We start from the raw sequence: 16668 nt of genomic DNA on the forward strand, positions 1-16668 counted from the left end.
AAACAGATTATCACATGCCTTCTAAGAAGTCAGACAGCCCGGGAAGGAGATTCTTATAGCTGTTAAACATATCTAAAAAGAAATGCAAAAGCAGATATATACCAGTAGATAAAATATTTTTCCTGTGAGCTTTTGTCAGTCCAATATAATAAGAAAGAGTTTTCTTTAAGTTTTTATTTTGAGGTAGTTTCAGATTAACAGAAAATTGCAAATAAACGTTTATTTTTCCTCTTTTACCGATGAGGAAATAGAAGCTAAGAGAGGTTAAGTGGTTTGCCCCAAGTCACTAAGCGCTTAAGTGGCAGAGTCAGAATTTGCACCCAGGAGCTTGGACTCTGCATGCTGTTGTCTCACCCACTGCCCTCCACTCCCTGTTATCTTAGCCTGTCATTTAAACTTTTCCATTTCAAAAAATTCTGCTTTTTGTGTGTGCTTAAGATTTTATGTCTGGTTGTAAGCTTATTACACTAAGCAGTCTCTGTCTTATGATTCATTTCTTGTTCCAGGTAGCAGTATTTGTGGGTGTTCTGTCATTCAGCATTGCAGTCCTGAACAAAGTAGATATTGGATTGGATCAGTCTCTTTCAATGCCAGATGTAAGATGCCTTCCTTTTGATTTGAACTTGTTTATTTGATGATGAATACATTTTCAAAACATGCATGTGTTTCAAGCAAGTGCCTGCTTCCAACTGTGAATGGTGACAGGGTTTCCAGGGTGAGAACTGCCCCAATGTACTGCCAGCATGGGCTGCTTGGCATTCTGAACTGAGGCCCTCTGGGCACAGCTGCAGAACACGAGCAACCAGTCTTAGGAGGTTACCTGATAAGGTGCTCTGCCGATGGTGGGGCTAGCAGAAGGAGCACCCTGGGGCGCTGCAGGGAAGACTAGCGGTGTCAGGAATCGTGAGTCTGATTGAAGGCATCTCAGCCAGGAACCTTCTGGTGTCCTCATGTTCTCAGTGATCCTCACCTTGCTTAGTTACTGTCAGAGTGTTCATACTCTCTCCTATTCTTTTTCTTTCAGGACTCCTATGTGGTGGATTATTTCAAATCCATCAATCAGTACCTGCATGCAGGTCCACCTGTGTACTTTGTCCTGGAGGAAGGGCACGACTATACTTCTCCAAAGGGGCAGAACATGGTGTGCGGCGGCATGGGCTGCAACAACGATTCTCTGGTGCAGCAGATATTTAACGCAGCACAGCTGGACAACTAGTCAGTATCGCCTCATCTTGTAGTTCAGAAGCAGCGGAGGGGACTCTCAGCCAGGCAGTCAGCTCAGGCCTAAAATGTCTCATTGAAAATAGACTTTCTTGGAAAACTTGTTTTTATGCAAAATGTATGGTAAATCTGGCTTTACCTTAACCAAACCTTTGAAAGGACTAATTTACCACCTAATCTTTGAAAAGTTTTTTTCATTAAGTGCTCATGTAGTTTTTCTTTTGACCATTAGCCGTGTAAAATGTGGAATAGGAAGTCAGGTTTTAAGAAAAAGTACTGAAACTAAAGACTTCCTTCCTGTGGAGGAGGTCAGTAACCCTTTCTCTCCTCTCTAGTACCCGAATAGGCTTCGCCCCCTCGTCCTGGATTGATGATTATTTTGACTGGGTAAAGCCGCAGTCATCTTGCTGTCGAGTGGACAATATCACTGACCAGTTCTGCAATGCTTCAGGTACCTTCATCTCCTTTACCAAATCTTTCCCCTTTTTTCTGAAAAGTTCTCAAATTGTCATTTATAAATCATTTGCATCGTGCCTCAGTTTATACCTATTTGTACATCAAAGCTGGGTCTCCCTCCCTGTGTCATTATTCCTTTCCTCAGTCATTCATTGTGAAATCGTCATGTTGTTCCTGTCTCAGACAGCCACCCTCGGGGCTGCAGGCTGAACAAGGTCCACTTCTTGGGTGTGTGATTGGCAGATAAGGTTTCTCATCCTGTCCTGGCTCCAGTGATTGTTTCTCAGAGGAGAGCTTTTTTTTTTTTAATCACTTTGCCCTATGGTTTTGTAGGAGCATTGAGGTTCCCCTGGAATTAATAAAAACATGGAAGCCCTAGGCTCTGATAATACCAGTCAAGGCTGTCCTTGAAGGAGGACATCTACTTCAAGGCAGAAAATGTTGCATACTATGCCTAAGATGAAAATGGTATTTCAGATTCATTAGACTGTGAAAGTAACATGTGGCTGAAGCTTTTAGATAAGGGGAAAGATTTTCCCTCGCTGTCAGTATTTTTAAATGTTTCACCAAAAATCTGGAGACCCATTCTCTAACAGTCGGCTTCTCCCTGCGTGTCTCCGCTAGTGGTCGACCCTGCCTGCATCCGCTGCAGGCCTCTGACTGCAGAGGGCAAACAGAGGCCTCAGGGTAGAGACTTCATGAGATTCCTGCCCATGTTCCTTTCGGATAATCCTAACCCCAAGTGTGGCAAAGGGTAAGTGCTGCTGCCATTGCAGACAAGCATCCACTTCGACTTTAATTTGCAATAGAAAACTAGGAGAGGACCAGGCTAAAACAGTTGTATGGAATGTCCTCTTCTCTGCCCGACCCTGTCCTGGTTCTTTGGTGGAAGTAGGGAAACTGAAAACACCTTTTTAAGAAAATGCCTCATAGTGCTCAGCTGATTCTGTTTTAGCACGGCCATTCACTTCTCATGCTCTCTGTGTGTCCTGGCCCCGTGGGCATGAGAATGAACGCAGATTTCTGTGCACATTCCAAGCAGGGCTGAGGGACAGGATGGCCTGCTGTAATCCAGGCCTGAAGGAACTCGGTCTGTTCAGTGGTGCTGTTGGCAGCTGCGGAGGCATCTTTGTTTTGGTAATGTTATCCCATGTTAAGATTTCGATTCTTTTAGCCCCATCATGCTCCTTGCAGCCCATCCATATATGGGGTTATGGGCTGTCTCACTCCCCCATCCAGCCAGGCAGCCAGTTACCCATGGAAGCCAGATATATGGCCCAAAAATAGTGACCATGACCGGAAGTCTCTGGGGTTGATTTGGAAGCTTTTGGAGGCAGAGAATGAGTATCCCCATGTATGTTAGGTAACGTTTTTCGTAAGAACACGTCTGAAGAGTCATATCAGTGAATCATTTATATCATGTATGTGCCTTGAGACCTGGGTATCATGGGATGACTACCCCTAAAGGTAAAGTAGAAATAAATCTTGCAGCTTGATTTACTCACTGACCGGATGCTTTGGCCTACGTAAAGTAAGTTGAGGTAGATTCAGTTTTTCTGAAGGCCATAGCCACTGTTCCTGGGGAGCCTCCAGGGTGCCAGCGTCATGCCAGGCACTCCCTGACATTATTCCATTTATCATCACACAGCCTATGAGTAGGTGGTGGTATACCCATTTACAGAAGAGGAGACCGGGACTCAGAGGAGGTCATTTTGCCAAGGGTTACATGACCAGTAAGTGGCAGGGCCGAGATTGTTCCCTGGGCCCTTGCCCTTTCCTGCCTCCTGTTACATAACAGGACTGAGTAAACTCTGTACATCTGATTACACATGAAACCAGGTAGAGAAACAGCAGCTATATACCAGAGAACCTAGAACAATCAAGAAAAGCCATTCTGGCTGGGCATGGTGGCTCACACCTGTAATCCCAGCACTTTGGGAAGCCGAGGCATGTGGATCACCTGAGGTCAGGAGTTGAAGACAACCACCTTGGCCAACATGGCAAAACCCTGTCTCTACTAAAAAAATTAAAAGTTAGTTAGGCGTGGTGGCAGGCATCTGTAATACTCTGGAGGCTGAGGCAGGGAGAATTGCTTGAACCCGGGAGGTGGAGGTTGCAATGAATCAAGGTCATGCCATTGTGTTCCAGCCTGGGCGACCGATAAAATGAGGGGCTTTTTATCTGTATCAAAAAAAAAAAAAAAAAAAAAGTCAGTCTGGGAGAGAACAAGCTAAACCTTTTTGTTCCCTTATCCTGGGGGCCTTCTTCATCCCTGAAATGTGCAGCTGGGTCTGACCTCAGCCCAGGATCAGGTGGTTTTGCTTAGCCTTGAGTGCTCAGATTCTGCTGATATTTTACAAGGCCTGGACTCTCTGACACCCATGATTCTTTCCTCAGGGGACATGCTGCCTATAGTTCTGCAGTTAACATCCTCAGCAACGGCACTGGGGTCGGAGCCACATACTTCATGACCTACCACACTGTGCTGCAGACCTCTGCTGACTTTATTGACGCTCTGAAGAAAGCACGACTTATAGCCAGTAACATCACTGAAACCATGGGCATTAACGGCAGTGCTTACAGGGTGTTTCCCTACAGGTAAATCCTACACTTTTTCAGTGGGGTTTGCCCAGGATAGGGCCTACACTGGCCAGGGCCTCTGGGGAAGGGTTCCCTTGGCAAAATACTGATTTTCAGGTTGAGTTCTGGCTACTGCTCCATTCCGAGCACAGGAGAATATATCAAAGGAAGTGGGTGCTGGGCAAGGGGATTCAGAATCTAAAGCCTCTATGGAGGCCTGAGGGCTAGAGACACAGCACTTGATCTCTGCACTACTGCACACCGGGAAATGGCTCAAGGCAGGGGGCACTTGGAGAACAGGTGGCTCAGAGCGGAGCTAGGCCCATATTCTTGGCCAGCAATGGACCACAATCCCCAGCTGCTGGTTATTTGGGATGATGCCTGCATGTAGACTTTTTATATTGTTAGGTTTTTTTTCCCCCAACAAGAAAAGCATTATGTATAAAATACTGAATTTGGAAAGGAGACACAAGTGATCTGTTTTTCCTGCCTGCCCATGATCTTGCTTAAAGCAAGAAGGCCTGGATTTGTTTGGAAGAAGTTCTCAGAGCTGGTGTCCTACCTAATTCCTAGGAAGAGCTGGTTAGCTTTGCCAAAAAATACATGAAAGCATTTTTTACCTCAGGCCTTGCACAGAGCCTCTGAGCCTGAGGTAGTGTCTCAGGATAGATCAGGATTCATTTATTTTTTTCAAAATGCTGTGGAATGCTTCCTATAAATGTCTATAAAATAGCATAGATCTGATTGCAACAGCACATCGAAAAGCTTATCCATCATGATCCAAGTAGGCTTCATTCCAGGGATGCAAGGCTGGTTTCAACATACCCAGGTATATAAACGTAATCCATCACATAAACAGAACCAAAGACAAAAACCACATGATTGTCTCAATAGATGCAGAGAAGGCCTTCAGTAAAATTCAGTCGCCCTTTATGCTAAAAACTCTCAATAAACTAGATATCGAAGGAATATATCTCAAAACAATAAAAGCTATTTATGACAAACATTCAGCCAACATCATACTGAATGGGCAAAAACTGGAAGCATTCCCTTTGAAATCTGGCACTAGACAAGAATACCCTCTCTCACCACTCCTATTCAATGTAGTACTGGAAGTTCTAGCCAGAGCAATTAGGCAAGAAAAAGAAATAAAGGGTGTTCAAATAGGAAAGGAGGAAGTCAAATTGTCTCTATTTGCAGAGGACATGTTTGTATTTTCACAAGACCCTATCATCTCAGCCCAAAAATCTCCTTAAACTGATAAGCAACTTCAGCAGTGTCTCAGGATACAAAATCAATGTGCAAAAATCACAGGCATTTCTATACACCAATAACAGACTAACGGAGAGCCAAATCATGAGCAAACTCCCATTCACAATTGCTACAAAGAGAATAAAATACCTAGGAATACGACTAACAAGGAACATAAAGGACCTCTTCAAGGAGAACAACAAACCACTGCTTAAGAAAATAACGGAGGAACAAATAGATGGATAAACATTCCATGCTCATGGTTAGGAAGAATCAGTATTGTGAAAATAATTTATAGATTCAATGCTACCCCCATCAAGCTACCAATGACCTTCTTCAGAGAACTGGAAAAAACCACCTTAAACTTCCTGTGGAACCAAAAGAGATCCCTCATAGCCAGGACAATCCTAAACAAAAAGAACAAAGCCAGAGGCATCACACTACCTGATTTCAAACTATACTACAAAGCTACAGTAATCAAAACGGCATGGTACTGGTATCAAAACAAAGATATAGACCAATGGAACAGAACAGAGGCCCTGGAGGCAACGCCACACATCTGCAACCATCTGATCTTTGACAAACCTGATGAAAACAAGCAATGGAGAAAGGATTCCCTGTTTAATAAATGGTGTTGGGAAAACTGGCTAGCCATGGGCAGAAAGCTGAAACTGGACCCCTTCCTGACACCTTACACTAAAATTAACTCCAGATGGATTAAAGACTTAAGACCTAACACCATAAAAACCCTACCTAGGCAAAACCATACAGGACATAGGCATAGGCAAAGACTTCATAACTAAAACACCAAAAGCATTGGCAACAAAAGCCAAAATAGACAAATGGGACCTGATTAAACCCAGAGTTTCTGCACAGCCAAAGAAACAATCATTAGAGTGAACTGGCAACCAACAGAATGGAAAAAAATTTTTGCAATCTACTCATCTGACGAAGGGCTAATGTCCACAATCTACAAAGAACTAAAACAGATTTACAAGAAAAAAAAACCCATCCAAAAGTGGGCGAAGGATATGAACAGACACTTTTCAAAAGAAGACATATATGAGGCCAACAAACATGAAAAAATGCTCATCATCACTGATTATTAGAGAAATGCAAATCAAAACCACATTGAGATACCACCTCATGCCAATTAGAATGGCAATCATTAAAAAATCTGTGGAGACAACAGATACTGGAGAGGATGTGGAGAAGATAGGAAAACTTTTATACTGTTGGTGGGAGTGTAAATTAGTTCAACCATTGTGGAAGACAGTGTGGCACTTCCTCAAGGACCTAGAAATAGAAATTCCATTTGACCCAGCAATCCCATTACTGGGTATATACCCAAAGGATTATAAACCATTCTGTTTTAAAGACACATGCACACGTATGTTTATAGCAGGACTGTTTACAATAGCAGAGACCTGGAACCAACCCAAATGCCCATGGATGATAGACTGGACAAGGAAAATGTGGCACATATACACCATGGAATACTATGCAGCCATAAAAAATGAAGAGTTTGTGTCCTTTGTAGGGACATGGATGAATCTGGAAACCATAATTCTCAGCAAACTGACACAAGAACAAATTAGACACCACATGTTCTCACTTATAGGCGGGTGTTGAACGATGAGAACACATGGACACAAGGAGGGGAGCATCACACACTGGGGTCTATTGGTGGGGGGCCAAGGGAGGGACAGCAGGGGAGGGTGGGGAGGTCGGGGAGGGATAATAAGGGGAGAAATGCCAGATGTAGGTGATGGGGGGATGGAGGCAGCAAACCCAACATTGCCAAGTGTGTACCTATGCAACATTCCTGCATGATCTGCACATGTACCCCAGAACCTAAAGTACAGTTTTAAAAAATAGCATAGATTGGGCTTAAAACAAAAACTTTATCGAAAATACGCATTTTGCATCACTACTGGGCCCTTCTCTGGGTGATCAGTGGCCATCATAAGTCAAGTGAGTTGCTTTAGATGAGTCTTGTAGACAGCCAGCAAGGTTTTCTGCAAGGGTTGTTTCCCAAAGGAGTCTGACTGCTTGGCAGTGGTGATGGGATGAACACGCAATTTCTGGGAGTGAGAGCGAGCTTTAACGGGGCCTCCCCTCTCCTCTCCAGTGTGTTTTATGTCTTCTACGAACAGTACCTGACCATCATTGACGACACTGTCTTCAACCTCGGTGTGTCCCTGGGTGCCATATTTCTGGTAACCATGGTCCTCCTGGGCTGTGAGCTGTGGTCCGCTGTCATCATGTGCACCACCATCGCCATGATCTTGGTCAACATGTTTGGAGTTATGTGGCTCTGGGGCATCAGTCTGAACGCTGTGTCCTTGGTCAACCTGGTGATGGTGAGTCCTCATCCATTCTCAGTTTGTCCATAGCTCCTGTTTCACGAGGGGAATTGCTGTCTTAGATTCCACGTAAACCCTAAAATGGAGTAAGATACCAAGTCTGGCGCTTGCTCTTGGCACACACGGAGAGGCAGGATGAGTGCTGGATGGAGGTCGGACAGGGCATAGGCGGAGCGAGCATGGACTGGGACATCTGGGAGCAGCGGCACATTACAGGGAACTTCTCTTTAGTTCAGTTTTTTTCTCTTGTCCCATTCTTTGCAGCTGTACTCTAGTATACCTGCTGGAATGCCATGGAATACCTGCCTCTAACCACAGAAATGTAATTTCCTGGCCTAGCTCTGGGGCATTCTGCCTGTAATTTGTTATTCTGAAGAGATTGCACAAGCACGTAGTCTAAAGACAGCAGGATGTTCACTTTTTACTTAGAAAATTGCACCCCACCCCAGGACGTCTCTGACCCAGTGCCGTTTGCCTCCCCCCCCACGCTGTGAGGTTGCCAGGTGCTTTTAATCATTAGGGACGAGAGCATTCAAGAAGGTATTCATGGAAAATGGAACAGTGCATCTGTACTCTCGGATATGAACCTGCTTCAGATAGGGGAGCAGTGAGGTCCAAGAAAAGAAGTCGTGACAGTTTGCCGGCTCGGTGTGGGTGGAGAGACCTTTAGGGGTTCCAGCAGTTTCTCCTGATCAAAGCAAATGTGCCACAGAAAACCAGGCCTTTGGCTTTGTTTAGCAAGGGCCCCAAAGTTCCTGGTACGGTATAGATTGGTGTGACGGAGGCCTTGTATTGTAAGTCCAGTGGGATGCTTGGCCTCCTCTAGCACCCAGGGTGCTCTGGTAATTAACCCCCATCCTGGGAACCGGGTGGCTCCTTAGGGTCTTCAACAGGAAGAGAGCCATCCTAAAGGAGGTGCTTTATTTCAGAGCTGTGGCATCTCCGTGGAGTTTTGCAGCCACATAACCAGAGCGTTCACGGTGAGCACGAAGGGCAGCCGTGTGGACCGCGCAGAAGAGGCACTCGCCCACATGGGCAGCTCCGTGAGTACCCTGATCTAGCCCATGTGGGCAGAGTCACACCATCAAGTGTCCCGCTCAGTGACTGCAGAATCTGGATCCCGTACTTAGAAAGCAGCTTCTAAGGATTACAAGCTTTCAGGCAGTTCATGAATTAGCTGCCACACTGTGGACAGAACGGATGTTCTGTGGAACTGTATCTGTTGGTGCCGCTCTTTTTTAGGTGGCAGCTTGCTGAAGCAGGAAAATAACAAAAGTTAAACGTGAGACAGCTGGCAGTCTTTTCTGTTCAGAATACGAGCAGGGGAGCCTCGGCCCGGAACCCGGTGTGTGATGTGTGGCTGGTGCCTAGAGAGCCATCTTGGTTCAACTCTACACCCTGGCTTAGCCTGTCTCTTTACCACTGTAGAAAATACCTGGTAAAGAGTAAAAACTAAAACTTTGTTTTGAACACTTTTAAATATTTTTCACCTGAGAATACAAAGATTCTCGATTTAGAGACACGATGCAGTGTCTATGCAGAATACAAGGCAGCAAATAAAACAGTATTAGGTAGTAGATGATGCCACCTGGGTTCCTTCCCATTGCTTTGAACCTTGAATATTAAGAAATCCCCATAAGAGCTGGGCACGGTGGCTCATGCCTGTAATCCTAGCACTTCGGGAGGCCAAGGTGGCCTCAAGATCACTTGAGGCCAGGAGTTTGAGACCAGCTGAGCCAACATGGTGAAACCCCATCTCTACTAAAAACACAAAAATTAGCCGGGTGTGGTGGCACGTGCCTATAATCCCAGCTATGTGGGAGGCTGGGGCAGGAGAATCACTTGGACCCAGGAGAAATCCTTTTAAGGAAGTGTTCCATTACAGGTTGGGTTTCTAACAAGGTGTCTCTTCTTTTAGGTATTCAGTGGAATCACACTTACAAAATTTGGAGGGATTGTGGTGTTGGCTTTTGCCAAATCTCAAATTTTCCAGATATTCTACTTCAGGATGTACCTGGCTATGGTCTTACTGGGAGCCACACATGGATTAGTATTTCTCCCTGTCTTACTCAGTTACATAGGTAAGAGTTCTTGTCTTAAAAGGGGGGCACAAGAGTAGCACATTACTGAAAGGGAATTCTGTCCTGAGGCATTCTTTTCAAGTATTTGAACTCATATTAATGGTCATTTGATAAATGATACAGAGTAAAAAAATTTCTTCTAGGAAAAAACCCATCCGGGGGCTTCATGGTTGTACAGACTACTTCATTAGTAAGTTGCTGATGTTTTTTCTGGAGGCCTGATGCCTCTGCTTCACAGAGGCCTGCAGTCGGCACTTGAATGGATCTGAGTGTCAGCAGGTGGGGCAGCTCCTCCCTGCTGAGATGAAGAAGTCCATCCAGCACTTGGCTCTCACACCAGCAATGCTGTCCCTCATCGATGTCCCGTTCTTAGCAAAGTGCTGCCTCTGCTATCCATCTCAGACTATCCTCGATCCTTTTATTTCTATGGCCACTTCACCTTGCACAAAAATGACCCATGGTTGAAAGAACAGTACTGATTTGCTTGATTTATAGCTCTAACTAAATTGAAGCATTGAAGTAGATTAAGAAGATGAGGGGCTTTTTGTCATCTCCAGGGGATAGAAACTAGTTCTATTACAGTCTAATATACTAGCTCCTTTTCTTAAAAAAAAAAGAGACTGCACTTTGGGAGGCTGAGGCAGGAGAATCGTTTGAGACCAGGCTAGGCAACATAGCAAGGCCTCCATCTCTACAGAATAAAATTAGCCAGGTGAGTGGTGTGCATCTGCAGTCCCACCTACTTGGTAGGCTGATGCCGGAAGCTTGCTTGAGCCCAGAATGGGCTCAGGATGCAGTGAGTCGTGTTTACACCACTGCACTCCACCCTGAGCAAGAAAGCAAAGAGCCCATCTCTAAAAAAGAGAGAGACGGAGAGAGAGGACTCACCCTATTGACCAGCCTGGTCTCAAGCAATTCTCCTGCCTCAGTCTCCCAGTGTTAGGATTACAGACATGAGTCACTATGCCCAGCCAACTACCTCCCTTTCTCCTGGAGAAATCAAAACAATTTTTTTTCTCTCATAGGGCCATCAGTAAATAAAGCCAAAAGTTGTGCCACTGAAGAGCGATACAAAGGCACAGAGCGCGAACGGCTTCTAAACTTCTAGCCCTCTCACAGGGCATGCTGACTGAACTGTGTCTAAGGGTCGGTCGGTTTACCACTGGACGGGCGCTGCATCCGTGAGGCCAAGTTGAACACCAGATGGCGCCAACCACCAGGCTATTTGGCAGCAGCTTTGAACGTAGCGCCTGTGAACTCAGGAATGCACAGCTGACTTGGGAAGCAGTATTACTAAATCTGGAGGCAACCACAGGACACTAAACTTCTCCCCGCTTCTTCAGGAAAGAAACCTCATTCTTTAGCAAGCAGGAGGTGACACTAGATGGCTGTGAATGTGATCTGCTCACTGACACTTTGTAAAGGCCAATCAATGCACTGTCTCTCCTTTTAGGAGCAAGCCATCCCACAAGTTCTAGACCACATTTTTAGTGAAATTTGAAGTTGTAGATATACTTTATTATAACATTTTATAGTTTAAAGAGCTTTATTAATGCAATAAATTAACTTTGTACACATTTTTATATATATATATATATATGTAAAAAAAAAAAAAAAAAAACCAGCAAGTGATTTCACAATGTTGTAGGCCTCATTAGAGCTTGGTCTCCAAAAATCTGTTTGAAAAAAGCAACATGTTCTTCACAGTGTTCCCCTAGAAAGGAAGAGATTTAATCGCCAGTTAGATGTGGCACAAAACAAGGGAAAAATAAAGTAGGTGTGTCTACTGGGTTTTAACTTATTTTTCTTTAATAAAATACATTGGTTTCCTAAGCTTTTGGGTTGCCCTTTCTGTCTGCTTTGAGCGGGACGTAGAAAAGCTGAAGGAAGAGATTCTAACCTGTCCTTAGGGTAACTAAATGCCATCTTACTTTAAGCTAGGAAAAGTTGGTGAGACCTAAAATAGTCTCATTAAGAGTCCTGATCCTTCCCTATCCTGAAGATGATGATGTCTTAGAGTTTATAACTATTTGGAGATGAGAATGATCAGCCAGTGTGTCCTTCATAAAACTGAAGCTTAATAAGCCCCAGGCCCTTTAAAACCCTTAGCCACCATTTGCCATGTTATTCCTGGCTTCAAGAGATATTCCAAGATCTGCTGTAAGAGATGGGCTTTGCCTGATCTGGGTCCTCAATGTGTCTTGACTCAAAATATGCCTCCTCGGTGAGTTCCAGAGCATAATTCAGATTCCGTCAGCATACTGAACTCACACTACTACAACTAATGGGCTGAGGGCTAGGTGGGCTGTTAGGAAATTGTGCTGTTTACAAAAAAGCTAACCCAGGAGTCCTCACCCACCCCCGTGCCCTCTGCTACTCTTTGAGGCTACAGTTGGTTACCCGAAGTCTTTCCATTGCTACTGTATTCTCACCTGGTGTGAAATTGGGGCTCCCTCGCAAACGCTGGTTTCGCTGTTCAAAAAAGCGGAATATTGTATAGAAAAGCATGTTGTCTTCAGTCTGCTTTGCAGCATCTAAAAATTTTCGTGCAGAAATGTTGTCATGGCCACCGATGCCCCGGATAAACCTTAAGGCAGCTAACACTTGGTGTTTGGAAAGAAGAACTTCCACTATTTCATCATTTGCTGTTGAAAGTCGCTAAGAATAAGGGAGAGAAGTCCAGGTCAGTGCAAACAGAAACAGAGCAAGTGTCCATAGTCTGAACCTGACACCAGTTACCTTCAGCATGTCCAGAGAGAGCTGATGAGCAGGAGGATAGAAACTCTCTAGGGATAACAGCAGACAAGCCTGAAAGACATTTTCAGACCCGCTTCAGTTGGAGGGTTAAAGGTTTAAAATTTTCCGGTTTTAACCACAATGGAAGTAAAAATCTGGCAATGCATACCAAAGGTTTGGAGTCACTGAGGACGTGGTACTGCAGGAACTGATGCAGCATATAAAAGAGGTTGTGCTGGACAAGTGTTTTGATAACAAGTTCATGTAGGTAATGCTGAGGAAAAAAGTACAAAGTAAAAGAACATTTCCAAATCATTCTGCTACAACAGACTAGAGGCTCCCCAAGGACTGTGGCTACTCTAACCCACAGTAAAAGTCTGTTACTACCACAAGTGGTTTCGTCAAGCAGATAAAGACCCTGACTGGACATTACACTTCCCATTCCAACTCATGTCAGGAGAGTCACTCAACATTCCGAGTCAGGGAGGCAGGCCTGTCTTAGCATATAAGAATCATCTTCTAAGTTAAGATAGTGATAGTGCTTTTTTTTCTAAATTCCTGCTGCTTAAACTTGGGACCAGCTGATTTGAAGGTACCTGTACTGCAATCTGAAACTGGTTAAGAGAACGAATGTATTCCATCAGCACAGCTATCACAAATTTGTGAGGCATCTCCTAGGGAGAAAAAAAATGTGGTTTAATAAATACCAAGAGGTGCAAAAGGGGCTGCATGTAGCTGTCTATCCAACCCCCGCCTTGTTTCCATATTAAAATGGCCCCGTGCTAATCTTTCACTGGTGCTGCACAAATCGCTCCAGAACCACCCCCATCAATGATTATGCTTTAGGCCTGAGTATTAGAAGCCAAGCTACCAGCTCTAGGTCCTCACCCAAGGAAACCAGTGATTCTAATCACATGAAGTCTCCTCGTTCCTCAACTTCCTTGTTTTGAGCATTCTCAGTCCAGAACAGGTGGAAAGCTGCAGCCCACCTTCTTTTCCACGAAGGCTGACAGCACATGGGTGTACACATCAGACTGGTCCAGCACCGCCTGGGTCCGCACCGGCCTCTTGAGGAGTGGGCTGCTTCGGCTCTGCCCTGCTTCCACCGCCTGAAAGAAGAAACCACAAACTGTGATCTTCAGCATCTTAGAGGAAGGGTGCTGTTTACAGTTCAATCACAAGGACTGAATTCTTGTGGACCTAGGATATGAGCAGAAGACTTCTTTCTCAACTTAGATAAAACCAGTTTTCCTGTGCTGGCTGGGGAGAGTCTAGGAAGTCAGAATTGGTCATCTTGAAAATACTCCAATCTTCATGGTAGATGAAACTGAAAAGAGTTTTCTCTTAAGATGTATCTTACTTTAACCTCTTGCAATTTTTTAACTTCCTAAGTGTCTTAATCCTGGACTATGGGCATTTGTTATCTGGCAAAAATGAAATGGCCTGCTGCATCCCTGCTTTATGAAGTCCTGATCCCGCAGTGAGTGAGTAGCTCCTGCATGGAGTCTCCAGGGATTTTTAAGTGGGAAGCCAGAGCATCCCAAGTCCTTCTGAATAGGAAAGCTCGGTGAGATCTTAACGACCTTACCTCACGTTTTCAAGCAGTTCAGAGCCATGCAGATTGTGCAATAGCTGTGGCGTGCAGCCTGGGAACCTGCATTTATGAGAAACTCCAGGTGCTACTCATGTGGCTGGTTACTGGCCCACACTGCTGAGTCATAACGGTTTCTGGAGCCCAGCACACACAGTGTGGACAGCACAGAAACTGCCACTTGGGATCAGACCTACTGATTCCCACAGCCTAGGACACTCACGGCAGTAGGGTCTAAAAGGACTCAGCCATCCCTCATGTCTGTCAGGGTGGGAATGGACACTATCCAGGCAACTGGCTCTCTTCAGTAACCTGTCCCAGACCTCTTACCCTTCCATGAACAGCTAAAGGGGAGTGGAGTTCTGGGGCTTTTGTTGTTTAAAACCATTTTCAGCCTAGGACTAATCAGATTCTTGAAGTGAAATAATTCATTCTCCTTGTCCTAAACTTTTCTTCTTTCTGGCTTCTGAAGATATGATGTACAAGTGATACAGCGGAACTTGGTAGCAATAAGCCATGGTTATTACTTTCACTACAAACATCCCTGCAAGTGCTAACACTGAATCATCGCTATCTCAACCAGATGCTGACTGACGGGGTGTGGCAAATAGATATTATATTTCCAATTTAATTTACTAAGTCCTAGCTCTGGCTTAACAGAAATATTGCAAAGCAGAGACTGATTTTTCTCATCCATAAAACAGGTAGACCAAGGATCTACAGGCGAGATCAAACAGACAGGAAAAATGAAAACGGTGAAGGCATGAAGTGAGATGCAGCCTCCAGCTCATGGGATGCAGGGGCCCTGAACTGACTCCCCCACTACTGCCAACTTGCCCTATGGCAGGCAGCAAATCTCAGTAACATTATTCTAATCATAGGAAATAATTTTGCGTCATAATTACTTAGAAAATACCGAGAGGGGATGGAGGACAACCCTCCGTTATACTCCATGTAACTCACCATTGCATAACTCTGCTCGGCGTCCAAATACTTTTTATACTCATGGTTGAGTTTATCAAAAACAGTGGCTATCACGGGCAGCGATGCTCTGTCTGACTCACTTAACACTGGAAAGGCACAATGTTCACAGAGATCAAACCGACTTCACGTCATCTTCAGAATTTCCACACATTGCTGTGATAAAAACTAATCTCAAAAGGTTACCAATGCAAAAGTGCCTTTAAAGGACACTCAAAGAAATGTAATACTTTAAAGTCCTGACACCTAGAAGTCATTCATAATCCCTTTCTGGTTACAGTTTAAAAAAAAAAAAAAAAAAGCTATAGCAGGCCAGGCTCAGTGGCTCACGCCCCTAATCCCTCCCAGCACTGTGGGGAAGCGGAGGCAGAAGGATCACTTAAGCTGGGAGTTTGAGACCAGCCTAGGCAACAAGGCAAGACCCCATCTCTACCAAAACCAAAACAAAAACAGCAAAACACCAACAGCACATATTGGAAGGGGAAGGGGATTTTTTTTTTTTTTAGACAGGGTCTTGCTCTATCGCCCAGGCTGGAGGTACACTGGCATAAACAGCTCACTGCAGCTTCATCCTCCTGGACTCAAGCAGTCCTTCCTCTGCAGCTGGGGCCACAGGTATGCACCACCAAACTCAGCTAATTTTTTTTTTTTGTAGAGACAGTGTCTCGATATGTCATCCAGGCTGGTCTCAAACTCCTCGGCTCAGGCATTTCTCATGTCTCAGCCTCCCAGAGTGCTGGGATTATACGCAGGAACCACCATGCCTGGCCTCAGTAGGGGATTCTTAAAAAAGACACATATGCAGTCAATGGCTTGGATTCTGAAAGAGGTGTGTGTGAAGGCCAGGGGTGGTGGCCCACTCCCCCTCCTGTGTGCTCACGTTTAGGTCTGCTTTGATTCAGAACCATCCTATTTATTGTTATTTTCTACCAGTATCTCTACAAGTCATCTTTCCATTTAGCAGCCTTTCCCAGGGGGTCACATAGCCACCCCTCACATAAAGAATTAGGGCTCTGAGTTACAGACAAGGCATAACAATGTAGCCTACATCCCAATAAAAAGTGTTGGCAGCACAGACCTCATACTGGAACCAGACCAAGGGGGAGGAATTCAACTTACTCTGTGAACAGACAGACAGGATGACCATCTTGCATTCCTTCCTCTGGAGGAGAAAGTCCATCAATCTTCCTTTGTCTGGCAAGAGATTTACTATGGGCTGAAGTTTCACTTGGAGGTTCCAAAGGTAACCTGGATTTTATGAGGCAGCAAACATAACAGTATGATGCAAACCTTAACAAAAGCAGTTCCCCGAAACATCTGTCGGGCAGGCGGGGGTGGGGGTGATGAAAAGCTGCAAAGTACAGTTAATGTAGCTTTTTCCTCCTAACCAGAGCAGAGCCAAGCC

The 16668-nt window shown here is 44.8% G+C and overlaps 2 protein-coding genes across 3 annotated transcripts in view; one reads left to right on the forward strand and one right to left on the reverse strand.

Annotated features, from left to right (window-relative positions):
* NPC1 (NPC intracellular cholesterol transporter 1) overlaps positions 1-11788 on the forward strand; it is a 57055-nt gene extending 45267 nt beyond the window's left edge. Inside the window, exons 19-27 of the mRNA XM_074384230.1 lie at positions 507-596; positions 1025-1215; positions 1557-1672; positions 2302-2431; positions 4075-4275; positions 7640-7871; positions 8804-8917; positions 9793-9955; positions 10981-11788. Coding sequence (XP_074240331.1) covers positions 507-596; positions 1025-1215; positions 1557-1672; positions 2302-2431; positions 4075-4275; positions 7640-7871; positions 8804-8917; positions 9793-9955; positions 10981-11063 — 1320 coding nt within the window. The 3' untranslated portion in view covers positions 11064-11788. The remainder of the gene's footprint in view (positions 1-506; positions 597-1024; positions 1216-1556; positions 1673-2301; positions 2432-4074; positions 4276-7639; positions 7872-8803; positions 8918-9792; positions 9956-10980) is intronic.
* The window catches only part of RMC1 (regulator of MON1-CCZ1), a 29769-nt gene continuing 24552 nt past the window's right edge, over positions 11452-16668 (reverse strand). For both annotated transcript variants that reach the window (XM_039463632.2, XM_074383679.1), the window contains 8 exons: positions 16383-16511; positions 15246-15352; positions 13681-13800; positions 13288-13365; positions 12861-12965; positions 12695-12763; positions 12388-12613; positions 11452-11669 (listed from right to left, as the gene is read on the reverse strand). In XM_039463632.2, coding sequence (XP_039319566.2) covers positions 11590-11669; positions 12388-12613; positions 12695-12763; positions 12861-12965; positions 13288-13365; positions 13681-13800; positions 15246-15352; positions 16383-16511 — 914 coding nt within the window. In that variant the 3' untranslated portion in view covers positions 11452-11589. The remainder of the gene's footprint in view (positions 11670-12387; positions 12614-12694; positions 12764-12860; positions 12966-13287; positions 13366-13680; positions 13801-15245; positions 15353-16382; positions 16512-16668) is intronic.

Source organism: Saimiri boliviensis, chromosome 13 (assembly GCF_048565385.1).
Source record: "Saimiri boliviensis isolate mSaiBol1 chromosome 13, mSaiBol1.pri, whole genome shotgun sequence".
Classification (NCBI taxonomy): domain Eukaryota; kingdom Metazoa; phylum Chordata; class Mammalia; order Primates; family Cebidae; genus Saimiri; species Saimiri boliviensis.